Source organism: Haliaeetus albicilla, chromosome 27, assembly GCF_947461875.1.
Source record: "Haliaeetus albicilla chromosome 27, bHalAlb1.1, whole genome shotgun sequence".
NCBI classification, from domain to species: Eukaryota; Metazoa; Chordata; class Aves; order Accipitriformes; family Accipitridae; genus Haliaeetus; species Haliaeetus albicilla.
In genome coordinates, this window is record NC_091509.1 from 9,482,083 (window position 1) to 9,502,540 (window position 20,458).

Consider the following 20,458-nt stretch of genomic DNA (forward strand, 5'->3'; position numbering starts at 1 on the left):
AGCTGGATGTGTATATTTGCAGTTTACTAAGTAAACCTTTCCTGATTAAATGAGCTTCTCGTGCAGCAGCTCTACAGTTTGCCTCACTTTGCCTTACCCTAACCTTGACTTGCTTCCCTGACCTGGCATACCTGCCTCTCTGTGCTTGCTTTTTCTCCAGGATCTGGGTGGAGATGGCTTAGCAAATGGCTATGCTGATTGCCACCTGGGCTGTATGTGCTGTGGAAATTATTTTGCTCAAGCAGAGTTTCTGTAGTCACACTTAGTTTATGTTTTGGCGGGCTTATTGCAGTCTGTTACTCCACTACTGGTTTTAGACTGACTCTTATGGGCCCAACAAGAAAATGAATAACTTGGCCCAAAATTCTTTAATACTTTTTAAATCCTTAAAGGTGGACTTTTCCCCACCATGGAGAGATGTCAGAATCGTATAACCCTGGTGATGCAGGTTGTCGCTGCTTTCTGTGGTTACTGGCGTCTTAAGTGTTTTTATAGATAAACAAGGCAGAGTCCTCAGATGCAGAACTTGCTGTCTACCAAGATATAGAGGTGAGCTGGAGACATATGACATGTCAAATGAATGAGTGAGAGGCAGTGTAGCATATGCATCTTTTCATTTCCTTATCTGGGTTTTCTTTTCTGATTACCAGGTTATGGAAAGAATGGAGATGTGGTTTTCTAGAGTTCAGTAAGGAGGTAGGTCTGGAACATTTTTAATTTTACTTGTTCTTTATGAACTTTATGAATTACCCTTTCTTCTGTGAACAAAGAAAGAATTTAACGTTTGCCTGTATCTAAGAACTTACATGAAGGCTGTTTTCAAAGGCCGGTGGTATAGGCACATACCTTTGTTTGTATTTTATCCAGTTTTGTTTAGGCCAATGTATGTTCATGTGGCATAGAAAATTTTTTAATATTATTTAAAGTGAACTGTAAGTATGAATAAGAGTTCCTACATTATGTCTTTTATATTTCCTGGATAAGAGGGAAAAAAGACCTGATTTCAGAAAACCTCTCTATTTAGGACAGTACCTTCATGTGCATCCTCAAAACTATATACCTGCCAAGAATGTGTAGTTCTAACTATTTCTTATGATGACCACTCTCACTCCTGCACTGGCCTGAAGCCTGCAGTCTTGTGCCTGGAACCGTCTTTACTTGTTTGAACAGATATATAAGCACATAAAACATTTTTAAGATATATACTGGAATTCACTGCCGTGTGGGCATTAACTTGCAAGAGACAAGAACACCTCACTTACAGTCATGAAAACCACAGACCTGACTGCCCTTTCAATCTGATGTCTCCAAGTAACACTTTGCCATTTTGGACTTTGTAAAAGCTCTGTGCTAGTGTCTCCTCCCAATGTCTCCTCAGCTGAAGGTGTGAGTGGGGCGAATGTAATTACTGTGTTGGAAGGTGGTAAAGATGCAGAAGCTACCTCTGCCTACGCTCGTGAAAAGTGCAGTGGGCCCAAATGTAATAAGAATAGATCACTGTAGTATTGGGGCATGCTGGCAGCAATGATACTTATTGCAGCTAGCCAGATAATTTTAGTCTAACTCTTTATTTAAATGAGCATGTAATATGGGAGACCAGAGCAAGCTCCTTATTCACAGAATGAAGCTAAACACAGCATCCAGCATTACTTTTGCAAGTTGGAAACTTCCTTCTTGAATAATATCTGATAATCATCCTTGTCTGTATGACCTATATGTCAGCATATGCTGAGAGCACATCTATTTTGAAACCAGTCTTAATAACACAGCTGCAGCCCTGCAGACGATTGTGCTGCCTGAACATGCCTCCGCACTGCTCAAGCTAAAGGAAAGTTCTGCATCAGGCACTGAAATCTAGTCTGTCCTCGGGAAAGAGTCTTATAATTAACCTATTATTGCAAGATTTTTGGATTTATTCCCCAAGGAAAGAGAATCTAGTCGAGACATGAAAAATGTGTCAATCTAATATAATAATAGAATAGTGAAGCCCTGTGGTCTAATGACGCATTAGATTTATGAAAAGCTCTTTTCTGTTTATCCCACACAAACACAACCTTGCACTCAAAAACATTACATAATTGTTAATCCATAACACATTTCTCTTGTCAGTTGAATGACAACAGTATGCAATGACCAGCTTTTTTTGAATGAAGCAGTTCTTTGGAGCTTTTTTTTCATTTCTAGCAATTTTCTTTCATACTGTAAGTGTTATTTCTCTAATATAAAATGTTACAGCACAATTTTAGGCTGTGGTCTGTATCCTGTTAATCAATGTAATTGTGTTCCTCATTCTTCCCAATCTCCTTTCCCTTTTCTGTTAGTCTTAACCGCAAAATATTTTCTCTGAACTGATGTGACTGAAGAGGAATTTCTATATAGTATCACCAAAAAAGGAAGGAGCTACCTAGCAAATAATTGCAAAGCAGATAAAGAAGTTTGTGGCTGAAATTTCTATAATACTCAGCTCACTTGGTAATGTTTATCTCCCCAGCCAAACCTTCCACAGAATGGCTCTTTTGAATGGATGCCACTTCATCCATATAGGGCACCAAGAGGAAAAATTGCTGCTGCTTTCAATTAGGAAATACAATAAAAGTTTTGGAATAATGGAATTAAGTATTAGAAGGGGACTCATGTTATTTAATTCCTTCTTGCCTTACAGGCAATGTAGAAATGAAAATATCAGGTGAAAATTTGGAAGGACTTTTTCCTCATTGTAGTTCTTGATAATGTGCACATCTGCATTTAAGTGCTACTGCTGCATTTTCTCACAGTACTGATTTTCAAAAATAAGCTCCACCCTGTCTGAAATTTTTCCCTGAAGTCAAATTTTCAGAAACACCCAACCAACTATTGAAAATGAGGTAGAGACCGTGTCTGTCTTTGATAGATCTGAAAGTTGCTGCTTTGTATTGCTAGCTTCTGAAGTTGGTTTTACATAGGCCTGTGAGCAGGATTATTTTTCTTTTAATGTGGATCTATCATCTCCTTTAATAAACAGCACATAAGGCATGATTGTGTAAAAGTTTTTGCACATATGCAGGAGAGGCAGGATTCCTCCCTCCAGCTTCTGAAGTCTGGGATGCCGAGATCTGCAGCTGAGCCTGTCGTTTGGCAGGAATGAGGCAATCTCAAAAGAGGAAAAGTTCTTTTCTTATTGCTGACTTTCTGATGAGCTTTCTCTTACAGTCAACAATACCTTTTTTGAATACAAGAATCTTCAAAAAAGAGATAGCATTTACAAAGAATACTTGTAAAGTCTGTGTCACAACTAATCCTTCCTTGTTAATAGCTTTGGCATGGCTTTCTACTGCAGTCTGTTTCTATCATATAAAGGGAAAGTTTTCTTTAGCGTTGGATGAGATTAAGCAATCACAGGGACGATGCTAATCATATAGGCTACCTATGAAAAATCGAGAGGAGCTCTTCCCATTGTCAACACAAGGATGCAAGAGGAAAACAGTTACCATCACTGGGCTGTTGTAGCATCCCTTTTCCCAAATACTTTCACTGGCCTACAGTTGCAGTACTCACAAATAGAAGATAAGCTCAAAACATTTGGGGATAAAAATGTCAAATTCTACCAACTGCATGCTGGGTTTTAGAGTGCTATCTTCCCTCTGGTTTGTTTCTTGTTTAAGATATGTCTCTTAACAAGAAAGTTCACCTCTTGTATAAGGATCCCTATATATTGCCACTGTAGTAGGAGATATATATATATAAAAAATAATAAAAAAATAAGCATAGGCCTGCCTGAGAGGGCTTGAGACAGATAAGTACACAGTAGCTCATCTCTGATATGCTGAACCATCTGAACTTGTTGAAATCCGTACTTGGAAAGGACTTGGCGTCATTCCTTCTGTCTCTGCCAACCCAATATGCCTTTCAGCTCTTCTTCCAACAAAAGGAATAAATAATTATCCTGTTTCTCTCCAGTTTCCAAATGTGTTCACATCCCCTGGTTACCTTATGTTATGGATACAGGCAAGGGGCTACCTGTGAAACCTTACCACAGTGTGGGCCAAATCATGAGCACACCTTGACTTTGCAGAAGACGTTTCAGGCAGAAATGTAGCACTAATCTTAACAATGGTGACAGTTTCATTCACTGATTAAATGCAGCAAGAACAAATAAATGAGGCTTTCAAAACATGAATGGTGGCCTTAGGTTTTATGAGATATAATTAATGGCTGCTTATTGCAATAAATTCATTCCTGTTGTGTTTATTGCACAAGCAAAATCCTCTAAGGCAGCGTACTCAACAGCTTTTCAGAAACACTCTTTTTCAGAGTACCATTACAAAACTGTTAGGCAAAATGTGTATCTTTTCCAAGAACAGCATGATGTAATCTTTTTAGTTAATAGAAGTTGGATATTTTAACCCCTATGTAAATGGCAAAGAATAAAATTGTTTAATGACATTGTCCCTCTGAATTGCCTGATGATACAAGTCATCAAATTGCACCCCAGACTCTACAGAAAGAGTATGATGTCAGGCCTCCTTTTGTTGCAAAGAAATTCTGATTTTCCAAGAGCTTCCCAATGACAGTGTGAATGATAGATACCATTCATGGTATGAATCATGAATGATTGATACCATTTTAATTTACAGGGTATTGTTCACTTCGCTCCTTCATCAAATATCAGAAATCTTGAAAACTTTCTTGGACATACATTCTTCCATAATTTTATGGGAGAGGTGCAAAGGTTTTCACAGTTTAGTTATTGCTTCATATTTCAGAAATTTTGATGCAAGCTTGTGAAATAATGTGACTACTGCCTCTAACCTCCTGTGCTAACACCAGCGTACATATTTCTCATCTCACATCTTAGTGTAACTTGGTGTCTAAGTGACACATTTCTGTATGGATAAGTTACCTTTGCTATAGATAAATAATAGTTTAGTCACTTACATGTTGCTTGTCTTGTTTTTTCCAAATGCAGAAGTTCAGGAATTGAGATACCTAGACATGTTTTAGCTTTTTGCCTGTCTCTTGACACCGTAGTAGCTCCACTGGAAAGTCAGAGAAGAGTGAGAAAAGTCTGGACTGTGGGAAGGAGTGCCTTTCCTGAAAGGAAGAATAAGATAGATAATGAATCATTATAATTTCATATAATGAATATATGTCTGTGGTTGTGGGAACCTTGAGGCACATCCACGCAAGGAGGGAGAGAACTTGTCCTAGGCTAGACTGCCCCATGTTTTCTCCCTGGAAAACAGTGTGGGAATTACAAATCAGAAAAACATGTCTGCCCTGTTGAGAGCTGCGCACAGTACATCCATCTATAATGGAATAGAAAGAGAGAGGGAAAACAGTTTTTTGAAACTGAGGCTTTTTAGGCTGTTGAGTAGGACTCCATGGGAATGATGACAATAGAATTAATTGACTATAACTTCACAAAATCCTGGACGGCGAGACACTAAAAGCTTATGCTGCCATGATTATATAGCAATAGAGGGAAATTGTCATGGGTATTCCTCTGTATGACTTACCTGAATAATGTCTCCAGGCTCCCTCCCACTTACTAGGTTTTGTGGTTTTAAGGACATAGAGGGGTTCTTTTTGTCCCCTAGTTTCCAAGTCTGACAAGCGCTGAGCCAAAGCACAGCCACGTGCCTGCTTTGTATTTCTCATCACCTCACGCCTTGAGCAGTTACAGGGTAACTGAGCACGACGTAACTTTCTGCAGCCATGGCTGGTGTTTCTCTGGTGTTTCTGACCTCAACCTGTGGAAAATCTCAAAATCCCAGTCAGAAATAAAGCAGACCACTGGAACCTGCTGACTCCTTCTAAAGGCAAGCATTTCTGAAGTGGCCCACAAAGGGGAGCTTAGGCAAAACAGCAAGAGTTCTAATGTGCCAGCACTGGAATTAGCAGTTGTCGTGATCTCTGTGCTGAAGTGGAATAGATTAGCAAACCCCTAACATAATGGTGTTGGAAATGTCTGCATCACCTTGATCTTTCCCTTTCAGGATATGTATTGCAGTACTGAAGCTTCACTAGCTAGGTGGAAGAAAACCAGTCACTTCAGTAAACGTATGTTGAAAAAATCCACACTTCGTGGGTTCTTTCAATGACATCTCTGTAAAAACATAAGTCAAATGGGTGTGTACGTGTAAAATATTCTTGAATTGTAGAAAAAGGATTTTATTAAGCTCTTTTAGAAAAAGTTGGGACAGACGCCTTAGATATATTGCTAAGGGAATGCAATATTTTTTATGGATTTCCTACCATGCAGAAAGTAACTGGCATAACACATCAAAGTGCCAGTAAATTGGAATATTCTAGTAAGCAGTTGGTTGAATTATAGAATATTGTCATTGTACAGAAGGACGTATCTTTGAGTTCTTTCTTCTTTCCTGCTAGGTCATCTCCTAACATTGATGGCAAGTTTAAGGCTACTTTTTATTCTTACTGATCTGAAATAATAAGCATTATATTTGCTTCTGCTATCTTTTCATTGCCAGCACTGAAATTCACATGTCAAGAAAGCCATTAGCTTGCTGCTTTGATTGTGCATCCAGGTACATTATTTACCCCCCATATAACAGTTGCTTAGTTTTGCATGGTTTATGTTATAAAGTCTCTAGATCTCCTGCAACACATTTAATTGCATGGTGGCATCAGCTGGCCTCTCTCTTCATGGATATGGCACTGTTTATGACCACTGCCTTTCAAAGCAAGCCATGAGGACAGGGTTGATTTCTAAACTGAATAAAACTAAGTGATTCTTTCATTGATTTATACACTAAGTAAATAGTTAAAGATGGGGTGAGGAGAGACCCTATCTTGAATGTCGAGCAGACTTGCCTAATTGTGATTTGTGAAGCTGTAGAAGTTTCCCAGGGGAAGTTGTGGAAGACATGCTACTATTTATGTGTAAAGCTGCCTTAATTAATCTTGTCTGCCTTCATTTTTAGTAATACACTTTTTTTTCATTTGTAATTTCTAAGGAATTTCAACCTACCTTGATGTATCGCAGATACAGAAAGAATTTGGTGCTCTGGTAGGTTGTGTGTAACTCATATATGTAGCTCTGTTATGTGCAACTTTTATATGTGTGTATATATATATATAAAAAATGTGGTTAAAGTCATATGTCGTACAGTGTGTATCTGAGCCAATAAAGACTGCTACTCTTCCATCCACTGTTCACATCTTAATTTATGATGTAGGTGAAATCAACTGTAGAGCTTACTGCTCAGAACAATGTGGCAAAAGGGTCCTGTCTTTAGCTAGCAAACATGAGCTGCATCATATCACTAGGGCATTTTCACTGAGTGATCACTGTGCCTTTTTTGGTAACTACCAACAACTGACTTTCTGCCTTTTCATTGTAAAATCTTTCAGCACCACAGATTAAAAATTATACTGTAAGGAAGTGCTGGCTCTAAGATTAAGTTGAGTATTATTTTGATTTCAGTCAAGTACTCATTCCTTCGGGCATTGGCAGAGTAGTTAACATGGATTACAGGACATCCTGTCTATGGATTAAACTACAAGTTTATTCAGTTCTGCATGAAGCCATTCAGAGCTTTAGGTTGTTTGTGTTAATGTAACACCTTTGAATGATTGATTTTCTCACTAAACAAGCACCAAGTGCACTAAAATCCAGGCACAAGGAAGTGTGTCATCATGTGTGCTGTGCTTCCAGTCCTCTCTCATGTTAGTAGTTTAAATCTGGTATCTTATGGAGGAAAGGTTCCTGAGATCCATGTCTTCTAAAAATGTTGGCTGTTACAGTTTGGAAATTATAAAAGGCTTTCCTTCAGTTCTCCAAGCCAGTACTCCATACTTACTGTGTCTAAGTGTTTTTTATCCTAGCTCTTCACACAGAGTGAAACGAAATAAACTAAATGCCACTACATCGTGCTAAGACACAGCTGCTTGCTGGTGTCTTATCCCAAGGCTCTCACTAGTCCTAAATGAAGCCTTAATTTTCCTCTCCTGCCTATCAGCACAGTGTTCCCATGGGTGCTCAAGGACGACCCAGGAACACAGCACAAAAGCAGAGTGAAGGAGAATCTGATGCTCGGGTTTAGGTTCAGCACACCTTCATCAAATCACTGTCTCTCTCCCATGTGGACCATCTCCGACTTACTACATGTTGCCTACAGTTCATCTGTGGCCTGGGATCCTGCAGGCATGCTGCTTTTATTGACACTCAGCAAGCTCTGGAGATCATTTTTTAAGTATACATGAACCCATTATCACAATGGCAGCTGCTTTACCTTGCAGTGGCTCATCTTTCAACAGGTGAATAAAGTTATTGCAAACACAGTGAAGGCATCTAAAATCAAGGGATAAATGCTGGAATTCCAGTCGGTGGAGTACAGCACAAGCAATGGCAAATTCTGTTAAAAACTCTTTATTTTCTTATTGTGATATTTACCTGCCCTTGTGTCTTCCTAGCAATTCGTAGTTTCAGTACTCTCTATTAGGGTAACATGACATTAAGTCTAGATTCATTAAGTATTGGCACTTAAGTTTGTAACAACCAAGCCAGTATTTCCAAGTTTCTGATAGGCATAAATTAGCCATTCTCAACATTGTAGAGGATCCCCAGGCACTGCTGAGCAACCTGAACTCTGAATTAAAGTTTTTTTGACCAGCTAGTGAGTAATAGTGCATAAACAGTACTCGTCGTTTGCTGATGAAACAACACACTTCAAATGTGTTCGTGAAATACAGTACAGTATATTTTTCCCCTTCCAAGACTCAAAAATGCACATATTTTTAAATATGATTAAGGTTTTTTCCAAAGCAAGTCACATATTGCATAGGGTAAAAGGTAGGCTTTATTAAAGAGGAAGCTGCAAAGCACAAAGAAAGGACTCACTGGTAATAAAGGTATAAATAATTCCAAAGTTTTAATGTATTTGAAATGTGCTTATTTAGACTTGTACAAACACATACAGATATGCTTAATCTGCTTCAAATACAGCTGCTGTTAAATAAAGTTTAAACCAATTCTTCAGTGAATGAATCTAAATGACCATTGTCTAAGTGTAAGTAATTTTTTTTCTCTGTATTTCCCACACTCTAAGTGAGGTGGGTTCAGTTCACATGTTTTGTTTAGTGGAACCCTGAAGTTGCACAAGGCCAGTGCCTTTTTTTTTTTTTGCTTTTTCACATTTAGTGCCTCATCGCTGCACAGCAGCTTCCAGTCCTCAAACTCCTGCTGTTGACTTGAGAATTTATTGTGTTTAGGTTGAGCATAACAGCATATACACCTGTGCTGCTGGAGCCTAAGTGTCCTGCTTGCTGGATCCCAATTGCAGTTGTGGATGTGTGAACAACTCAGAAGACAAGTCTTCAATGATAATAGGATTACTATTGGGAGATTTAATTCCTTTATCTCTCCAACCAATAAAACATCCATTGTTTTAGTGCTGGCTGGCATTTTCCACTCAGATCAGATTTCTGTGGAGACTGGAAAACTGTTACGTGAGTGTAAATGAGATTAAGCTGATGCTGCAGTTTTTTATTATCTGAGCTATTAAGATTCAACACCTGAACCGGTCCCTTTGTAAGTAGGTGTGAACAGAAAAAGTATTGTGAGAAAGTCAGACATTTGAAGAAAAATGCCTGAATAGATTTGGTGGCAGTGTGTGACTGAGGAAAATGATACAGAATTCGTGATGGAAAAGCCATTGTTCACCTCTGTTAAATTGGATTTATCTCTGTTAGTTTGCTGTTATAACACACAGAAAATAGATTTGGGATATTTTTTTCTCCAGAGATAGAAATAGATTTTTCCATATTGAAGATTTTGTTCTACCTTTTATTCTGTGCATTCTCTGCAGAAAGTGCTGAGCTCAAAGACTGAACAAGCAATGCACTGAACAGGAGTATTGTTTGCTGCTTTAAACCTCTGCTAGCAAGATATGAAGTGAATTTTCTATCAGAATGGAATTGGTTTTCAGTCCTTGTCATGCATTTGTCTTTCAGCCTGACATCCCTGCTGTGAATGGCTTTGTCTGTGGACTCGGCTTTGTACCGTTGGCAGCGACTAGGAGCTGAAAGTCCCTCCCAGCCTCTGTCAGAATCGACACCACTGCTGTTTTCTGTCAGAGACAACCCAAAACTCAACTTAAACAAATGGAGGATTGTGTTTCCTGACAATGGCAGACAGTGGAAAGACTGGAAACGAGCTTCTACATTTTATTCTGGAAACAGGATACAGACCACAAAATACACTTGGTTCACTTTTTTGCCCAAAAACCTTTTTGAGCAGTTTCACAGGTAAAAAAATTCATTCAATGATACGTAAGATTTAAGAACTCTCTCTGAAACGGTGATATTTGAGGATAATGGAGAAGTGCTTCTTTTGTAGTTGCCACATTAGTAAAATTTAGGTGATGATTATTTGTAACCAAATGTCACTCGATTCACACTGAAATGGAGGTTTAAAGCAAGTAAACAGCAGGTGTGCTTAACCGACACTGTGGCCAGCTTTCTTGTTTGAATGCTAGAAGAGTTTTCTATGTAAAAATTTCAAGTTTTTATTTAAAAATCCCTCTGTTTCTGTGTTGAATAAACCTCTAATTTTTAAGAACGTGAAAAGACATTTATTGGATGTGCTGAGACACCTATGAAATTCTGTAGATTTCAGAGGCTCATCCATTAGTTTTGGTACGTTTTTAATGGCATGCAAGTGACTTTGTCTACCGACTTCTAAACAGTATACATGTATATGCAAGTGCTAGCTTTGAAATTATGTACTCCCCCAGCATTATGAATCATGTCAATAAGATGCCCAGGGAAATATCACTATGACAAAGATAAATGAAAGTTGTATATCCATCTCTAGCTTGGAAATTTTCATTCTATATGTTACATTTACACATTCATAATTTGACCTTCCACCTGTGGAATCCTTCATGGATTCCTGATGATGACATTTCCATGATTCTAAACATGTGGGTTTTTACACCCATTCTGTTACATTGGTTTGGTTTTTTAAGATTTTTTGGGCTTCTGTTTGATTTTGTGCTTATTTTCAAGACTAAGGCAGTGGGGATCATTAAAGAAGTTTTAGCTCCTAGAGATAAAAAGTGTTGGTAATATGTGGAAAAATGGACATAGCTGTAATATTATGAAAATGTATTTCACAGGCTCTTCCAAAGAAAAAAACAGCATGTCAGTTAAGCAACTGATAAATTCATTCTGGGAAATGAAGAGGAGGGTAGAGGAGTGGAATGATTAATGTTCCTTTGACAGAAAATGGGGGATGTTCATTAAGGAAAGGACACATTCTAAATTCTGACTACTTTTAATTTATTTTATACCTTTTCAGGCTAGGTAATCTTTATTTCTTCTTTCTGGTGGTTCTGAACTGGTTCCCACAAGTGGAAGTCTTCCACAGGGAGATTACTATGCTGCCTCTGATTGTGGTGTTGCTTGCCAGTATGATTAAGGATGCTATTGAAGACTATAGAAAATACCGATTTGATAAGAAGATAAACTTCTCTAAAACCAGGGTATATGACAAGTAAGTAAACTAAACCAATTATTCTTCCTTGCATTTGATGTGGTGGAAACTGCTCATCTGATTTTGCAGTAATTTACTCATTGACCCTTTCGAGTACTGTAAGTTTGGAAAAGCTGTTATAAAAGAGTTTTGTTCTGCCTTTAAAAATAACTCATTTATCCCACTTAAATCATCCTGATATCATTGAAGTGTGTGTTGATATACAAGTTTTCATTCCAAGTTTCCAAACTAGCTTGCCAACACACACAACATCCTCTCCAGGTGACAGAAGGATCTGGAGGAAAAATGAAACTTATCCAAGTCTGGAAAGGATTATTGGGGCTGTTTAACAAACTGGAGCAATGTCTTTCAGATGTTTCATGCTAAAACCATTAATACAAAAATTAATAGTCAACTACATTCAAGGTGAAGCATAACCAGGAACTGAAAAATATTTTGTAGGACTTCCAGTAAACACAGGTGATCAATACAGCATGGTTTTGCTTTGGAGATAGTACAACACCCGCAGTAAACTGTGATGTTTGCTCAGTACTGACTCAAAAGGAGGAAATATTTTCATGTGCAATTCTTATTGCAACATTTCAATTTCATCAGAGTTTCTCGTCCAAGTACTAACTTGACTTGAAACTACTAAGCTTGTCACTACATAGTGCAATAGATAGTTTTCATTTAAAAGAAGTTTAAAAGTTTGGATCTCTTCCCTTTTTCACCTCTCCTTAAGCCCAGGCCATAGAGAACTATTACTATGGTTTGTACACACCTCATTAGCTCTCTTGGAAATTAGCCCTCATCTGTGCTTACATACTTATGTGTCAGAGGCACAAGGACCAATGAGGAAGAAGAAACGAGAGGCTGGAAGGGATTACTAGGTGAGAGGGGGACGCTTTGGGTGTCCAGAAGCAGGAGGTCTATCAGAGGAGAAGGATGAGGCTGAGGGCAATCTACGTAAACTGCCCTTCAATTGCCCGTGTCTACATATAATTCTCGCAACTACCAAACCATAGGTTTGCTTGGTTTGGGGGGGGTGGGGGTTGTTTGTTTAATAATCCACGTCGTGGTCATGAAAACAAATAGTAGATAGAGGAAGTAAAGGAGAGAAATACTGCCCGTGATGAGGCTTATAGCAATCTTCCGTTGACTTCTGGGACACAGAGCTCTGCCCATTACCTTTGAACTTCCTGGCAACTCCCAGGCTTATAAAGTGATTCCGAAACTCATGGAGTAAACTATGAAAATTGTGTGTACGTTCTTAGCTTTGTCGCTGCTCTGTGTTAAAACCGAGGCGCTTCCTGTGAGCAGACAGTCTATGCCAGGGAAAGGCTCTGAACAGGGCCTCCAGGCGTATGCTAACAGGAATAACAAAACATTCGGGATGCTTTTGTCATACGTGAGGTGCAGCCTCCCCAGCAGGCTCTAGGACCCGGTGCAGCTGCGTCAGGATGATACCTGTCCCTAGGCAGGTGGAGGTTGGTGTCGAAGGAGAGGCAGCCCTGGGCTTCGGACATCTCGACTCTTCTCTCCACCACTTAGGAGTTTATTTGGATTATTGAACTCTTCTGACTCTGTTGGTTTTCAACTTGAGGCTACTTTTTGAGAGGAAAGCAAGATGTCAAGGAAAAGTGTTCCAGGCTGCTTCTCTAGAATGATATGGAAAAAACATTTTTTCAAGGAAACCTGCTGCCGGTGTGGTGCTCCAGACACTGAAATCCAAAATGAAGAGCTGGAAAAGAGAGGAAAAGTAAAGAAAAGAAAGAAGAAAAATGAAAATAAACGAGTGATCGTCTCCAATTTGCCCTTTGGAAGTAAGAAGAGGAAGGAAAATCCAAACATATACTATGACTCCAATAAAATTAAGACCACAAAATATACCATCTTGACTTTCCTCCCTAAAAATATCTATGAGCAGTTTCATCGCTTTGCCAATGTTTATTTTGTGGTGATTGCACTGCTGAATTTTGTGCCAGTGGTGAATGCTTTCCAACCAGAAGTTTCTGTGATCCCAATTTGTGTTATAATGGCCATTACAGCCATTAAAGATGCTTGGGAGGACTTTCGGCGGTATAAATTAGACAAGGAAATCAATCATATGGGATGTTACATTTACAGCAGGTGAGTTTCACACAACTTTTATTACCAAAAAAAGTTAGCTTGAGATCTTTTATCAATGGTGAGGCTTTTTGTTTAAAAACATTAATAACTGCTGGAAAATCACAATGATTAAGTGAAACAGGAAAAACTCATAGTGACTATATATCACCTGGTATCTGTTCTGATATTTCCTTTTTTGTTTAAACCTCATTTTCAGACTGGGAAGGTAAGTTTGAGTTTCATGGTATTGGTGTGTCTATTGGCCTCTTAAACATGGAGTGCAGTGAAAACAGGTGCTTAAATAGCTATGAACACCCGGATTTCTATGGAATTTTCAAGAGGCCTTAATTCTATCAATATAGGGTAACACAGAACAAGATCTGTCATGAGACCTATTTGCATTCTTAGATGCCAAGAAACCTCCTAAAAATGTAGTTCTTTGGACTACATTTAATTTTATACTCTACACTGTAGACTAGCTTTTAGTTGTGTTTCTTTTACTAGGTTGTATGTAAAATAAAACTGTAAAAATGCAGTTTAAAAGTGGGAGATAGTAATATATGCCTCTGTTCAGTCATCTCTAAATCAATTAACTATATGTGTCTGTGCTCACTTCTTCAAAATGATTCTTGACCTTTTGCTTTTAGCACTTTCAGAAGTTTGAAAATTATGTTTTATTGTATCAAAACAGTTCTCTCAGCAAAGTAGAAAATTACTTCTCCCTGCTAAAATATCACATCTCAGAGTCAAAGAGCAAAACTTTCCATCTCCGTGAATGTTGCCTGTCATCCCTCAAATTAATCAACAGTGCTTTATATAATGTGTGCTTTCACAAGCAAGATCTTGCAGAACTCTGGCTTTTATCACACAGTGCTGTCATTTCTGCTTGTTTCTCTTGCATGTGTTTGTCAGATTTTTATTTTTATATCCTGCTGGTTGAACAGGAAAACAATGGATTTGCTTGTCTGGGGGCTAAACTTAACCCCACATAGAGATAATGACTTGTCAGAAACAAAATTGCACTGCTCTCCTTGCCAACTTGTCCGAAAAAGCAGGCATTTTACAAGTTTCTAAATATTGTTCATTTGAGATTTCTTTTCCACCATGAAGACTGTCAATAATTGTAGCTCTTTGGGTAGGGTAGCAAAATTGCGTCTTCTGCCTACCTTTAAGATTGCAATCTAGTTGGATTTTTTAATTTTTTTAATATTGCACTAACCCATGAGGCAATGGATTATTTGTTAACACTTGTTAAAACCAGTATGAAAGAGAATAGGTGGTGCAGTAGGTACTAATGAATGAATCCGTATAGGAATCTTATTTATTTCCTCTTTACATAAAGCAACCATGTTAATTTATACCTGAAAGCCTTTTACCATTGGAACATGAGAAGTGGGGAATACAGTAAAACTTGGTTTGTATAAGAGAAAAATGTCCATCGTGGAATTACAACATACATACAGATCCAGATTCAAGTTACAGCAATGAGTACTTTCTTATGCAGAAACTTGACATGGGCCTTTCTTAAAATTGGTTATCCCATCCCATAAAAAAGACTTTGATCTATGAATAAATCTGGTCTAGAATCTTGTCTTTCACCAAGGTTTTATGGCCCAAAAAGGTGATGTAAGGGAAAGGAAAATGAGGAGGATTTCAGACTATAGCACTCATCCTGACTGGAAAAATCGTAGGTAATAACAATTGCCATCAGATCAGTAGCTACAGCTTATTATGTCATGAATAATTTTAATCAGGCTTCTATAGCGCTTTGGGAAGCTGATATTTCTTGTTCTTCTTGCTAGCTGCAAAGTCATGGAAGAGCTTGATGTCTTCTAATTTTCTTCCTTATGAATCATCTGCTCTAGGTAATTTTTGAACATTGGTGAAAGTCTTTTTTAAGACATTGCAAATTTTGTTAATCTTGTGGCAGGAAAAAATTCTTTCTGATAGAACAACTGATCTTCCATCCTAAAATGAAAGATTACTTAGATTTTAAGAGTTAATCTTGGAGAGTGTATCGTCTTTATTTCAGATTTCAATAACAAGAACCCTGGATCCTGTTCCAAAAGAAATACAAAAGGCAGAACAATCTTTTCCAAATGCTGAGTGTTCTCCAAAACTTTCTTGAAGACTGGGAGAAATGCAGTAACTTGCCTTCTTTCAACATAGAGCAAGGAAAATTGAATTTAAATAGGCTGCCCTGTAAACACATTTCTTCTAATTTTCTTTTTGCAGAGATCAGCTGAAATGGGAAATCTAGTCTGCTAGTCAAATGAAGGAAAAGATGCTTGAAGTAGTGTATTTAGAGAGCATTTAATTGAGAAAATGGGAGACAATTAATAGGCATTGAAGTGTTTTGGGGAGATGCAATAACTTAGATCTAATGTTTGATTGTGGCAATTTTAATTTCTGAACCAAAACTTTTGAAATCATAACAATTGCACACAAACTGTTGTGCTGTCAGAATGAATTGCACAACACCAAAAAAGAAAAAAAAAATCAATTGCAGATGGTACAGAACTAAGTTTAATTGCCTCCTTTCTCCCGGTATTCCTTAAAATATACTTTGTTTGCTTTTAAATTTTCCAAGCAAGGGGGCTTCCATTACTACAAAACATGATTGTCAAAGCATTTTCTATCATACTATACTTTATTATCCCTCTCTAATTGCATTTAAATTCCTCAAGTCACCTGGTTTCATGCAACCCTAATTCATTATTCTTTATTCATAACATTTAATTATAATCTTCAAATATGTGTAATTTTTATTAAGTTCATTTTGCTATGCCCAGACACCTTTTAGTCAAGATCTGTATATAGACCACTCTTTTCATCTTCCTTGTCAGCCAGTTCCTCCAAATCTACTGTGATTACTTTTCTCTGAACTGTCTCCAGTTTGTCATTAATTTACTAACAACTGGGGCCAGCACTGAATGTAGTATACAAACCTGTATGTGAATGTCAACCCAAGAGTTGCTAAAAGCTATTATTTAATTGTCTTGAAGTTCTATAATGTTTGAGGAACTAGTTGATATGTAATTAATGTATGGCCTGGATCTGATATACCCCTAGGATTAAGCTATAATGGTCTGTAAGTACTCCGTAGCATCCAGCCAGGTTTTTACATCAATTTCACACTTCTGGAAGATTTAACATAATTTTTTCTCAGTGTTTCAGTAGACATTCAGATACAAATGCAAGGTCAAGATGGCACAGCAACACACTTGACTGAATGCACGTACATCAGACAGCAGCAGCCATAAAAACATTAATGTTATTTAAGCTATTCACGTTGCTTAATTTTAAGTGCCTAAACTTAGATATCTGAGACAGTGACTCAGAGACGCCTAGTTTATATGCTTTGAATCATCCTGTGGAGCTGTCGGATAACTAGGTAAGTCAACAGGCATCCTAAATGAGATAGCTTGATTACTCCTTCAATAGAAAGTTCCTCTGTGATGCTTTCAGGCCCTGTGGTTTTCAAGTACTTCCTATAAGCATCAATATCCTCTTCCTCTATAGGTTCACCGATGTCTGTGATACAAAAAATTCAGGCTGGCCTTCACTGTGACCCTTTATCTGCTTAGTGTAAGGTTTTAGAAGATGTAAAGTTTTCTGCATCAGCACTAACTCTGAGTTAGTCCTAGAGCAGTGATGTGGAAATAAGGAAAAAACAAAGAACTCATCTCTGTGTTGCACAAAGTCAGAACTGCCAACAGCTAAAAAGCTGGAAGTGGCTTAAGCTAGACTCACTGGTTTGAAAGACAATTAAAATATTTCAGTCAGTTGCAGTTTTCTAATTCAGTGTTGTAATTTATCTCTCCGACAGCAACGGAGATCTGCTTGACTACAGGTTACTGTGTGTATATATAGTATACTTTCTATTTTCTTAAAATTAGGGAAGCTGGGTAGTGAGGACGAAGGCTGCTTTTCTATTTCAGCCTCCTTCATATGCTCTGATCAGCTGGACCTTCTGAAGGGAGGAGAGTTTGCACCTCCCCTGGATGCTGCCCATGTCTGGGAGAGCAACTGGGACTGGCCAGGGATGTAACGACCAACGGAGCTCTGTGGTGTCTGGAAGACAGCAGAGAAGGGTAGGGAGCATGCTTGAAAACATAAATTGACCTACTGTCAAATCTCAGAGGTGAAAGAGAAAAGAAAGCTTTCCTCTGAATGCCAGAAACATCTTTCAGTAAACCTGGAAGTTTGTAGAGTAGAAAGCAGGACGAGAGGAAAAAACCATCCTGCCAAGGGCATAGTAAGCAAAAAGAGATTTGTTGCCAATGTTTTAATTTAAAGTCCTGTTCAGCAGCACTGAGTTTGCATTTGTTAAAGAGCCTTTCTTTATGCTTTATTACTTTTGTTTTCTAACAAAGCTTAACTTTAAAGACTAGGAGCCTGCTAGAGGCTTTAGTGGGCTCATTTTATACGCCAAAAAAAAGAGAGTCTAAAGCCTGTGGCTCACCAAGTCCCACCACATTCCCTCAGGCAGAATTGCAATCAGTTTTCTTGGGCACAGCAATATCAAGGCTTCTACACCTCAGTGGTACCTTCTCTCAACAGTGCATGAATTTCATCAGCTGGAGGCTGAAGGTCTTCTCAAGATCTCCAGCTCTTATATGGCTGAAGGTGCATTCCTATGACAGCCACAAAGCATGCACTTTGTTCAGTCGAAACAGTATAAAAGTAGCAATGACTGCATGATTATTATGTGCTATGATATCATTGCAACTCAGTATCCATCAGGAAAGAGCCAATGCCACTCCCTTGCTCAATGTCAAGCATGACTGTCTTGTTCTCTGTGTGGGACTGTCACTGGCAGTGGGCATCCTCTGCTCTGTCATCTGTATAACTCTTGTATGTACCTTAGGTACTATGGAATTTTTGTACCTAGTTTAACTATGGATACCTGAATTAACAGTGGCTTTTACTGAAGGCAGGAACAGTGCCTTCTGTTTGTGCAAGCTGAGGCATTCTTCAAACTTTCAGTGAGCTGAGAAAATGGCCTTAACCAACAGTACACTCAGGTTTGTTACGTCACCATGCAACTGCTTGAAACCAGTGGTACCAAAATTGTGAAGAAATAGTTAAAACATGAATTCATCTTATGATGAGCATGCTGATTGTGTGGTGAAGAAATACGTGACATGCTGCACTGACTAAATGGAAAAGAAAAATGTCAAGTTTTCAGCCCTCAGCCGGTCCAGGCAGCAACACCTGAAAGTCAAAGAGCAGCAAGCTAGCAGTTCTTGTCAGTCAGTGGGTATTGCTACAGTGAGGATCCTTGGTCTTTGTGGAAGAAAATCCATAAATACATTACTAATGCTACCACTGGTTTGTATATTGCTTTATCAGAGCTTTCTTCAAGATCTGTTACCTGCCAAGGCATTTAAAGCTGCTTCACAGCAAAGGTTCAATGGTTTAGCAGACAGCAGCAGAACCTAATGACCAAAGACAAAGGGCAGATAAATAAGAACCTATGGTTTTGGCTCAGAGACCTGCAGAATCATGACCTCATAGCATTAAGCTCCATCCTGTCTGAATCTGTCTGAGTTTTAACACACCACTAAAACCTGGAGAGAAGCAGGTTTCTGCCACGTGACCTCAAGAGCTACATGGTCATGTAAGGAGATGAGTATAGCAAAAAAGCTGATCTCGGCTGTGGCTTCCAGAAACTTGGTAAGTTAATGGGAGTCCTTAGAAACTAATGCTACTGATTAGCAGTCATTAAGTAAGTAACCTTGGAGTTACCTGTTCATTCCAGCTGGTGCCAGGCAGAATCATAGCAATAGCATTTTGTTCAATGCAATATTAAAAAAAAAAAAAAAGATTTCCTAAATACAGTAATCCATAACTTACAAAATGAACTTAGTAAAGTCTAAGGAGATGTGTTCTCAAAATAGTTTTTACTTATATTAATGTTATTTCTTCATTTGGTACAGGTCATTATAAAATTGAGACAGAAATTAAAAATGTGAGTTAAATCTAAAACCTTGTATACAGACATATAATACATTTATAAAGTTCTGGTACTTAAAGTTCACATCAACTTGAATTGATTACTGTGCTGGTTTTGGAGGGAATAGAGTTAATTTTCTTCACAGTAGCTAGTATGGGCCTATGTTTTGGATTTGTGCTGAAAACAGTGTTGATAATAGAGGGTTGTTTTCGTTATTGCTGAGCAGTGCAGCACAATTACGGAAGTTGAATATAGGCTTCTTTTATCACTGAGACAATAACTTCCTTGTTAGGATGCTATGGGCAGTTTTGGCACATAAAAAGGTAGGATCTGCTGCTAGCATTGAGGAATTTGGAATGCCAAACCAGTATAATTAAAGATGAATTTTATTAAACTTCAGAAAAATTTCACTCCCGTTATCTTTAAAAGATGCTCATTGCCATCTTAAAGTAGTATTCAAATCCTGAGAGAGAGTCTGGGGCTACGGGGAAAGACTATAGCTGCTTCCTAATGAGGGCTTGTTACAGGACTGGCTGCTGCTAAATGACATCATTGATGCTGCTGGGATGATGTCCGTGTCACAAAAACAACCTTCCCAGCCACTGTAATGGTAACATGGCAGAAGCAGGTGATGAATTGGCATGGACAACACAGTACCTTCCCGTAGTCAGATAATATCTCTAGCTCAGGAATACTATCAGCCAAGTTGTGCTGTACTCTGACCTATGGACAGCTTTCAGAAATCAGTCCCTTTCCACTCTAGTGCCTTCTTGAAGTCCTAAATCTGCTCCTTTGTTGTCAGTTTTTCAAAGTTTTATGACAGTAGCTCCTAACTGTGAGGTCATGGCCACAAAGTGCTATTTGAAAACATTTTGTGAGGTTTTTCCTGGTGTAATCTTTGATAGCATAAAAAT

The 20,458-nt window shown here is 38.3% G+C and overlaps 1 protein-coding gene across 2 annotated transcripts in view; it reads left to right on the plus strand.

Moving 5' to 3' along the window:
- The first annotated feature begins 9,970 nt into the window (after nucleotides 1-9,970).
- Nucleotides 9,971-20,458, plus strand: part of ATP10B (ATPase phospholipid transporting 10B (putative)) — a 58,988-nt gene continuing 48,500 nt past the window's right edge. The window contains exons 1-2 of one of the 2 annotated variants that reach the window (XM_069772350.1): nucleotides 9,971-10,248; nucleotides 11,303-11,497. In XM_069772350.1, the coding sequence (XP_069628451.1) occupies nucleotides 9,974-10,248; nucleotides 11,303-11,497 (470 nt within the window). In that variant the 5' untranslated portion in view covers nucleotides 9,971-9,973. Of the gene's footprint in view, nucleotides 10,249-11,302; nucleotides 11,498-12,944; nucleotides 13,607-20,458 lie in introns of those variants that run through there. The other variant, XM_069772349.1, reaches the window with a different exon arrangement.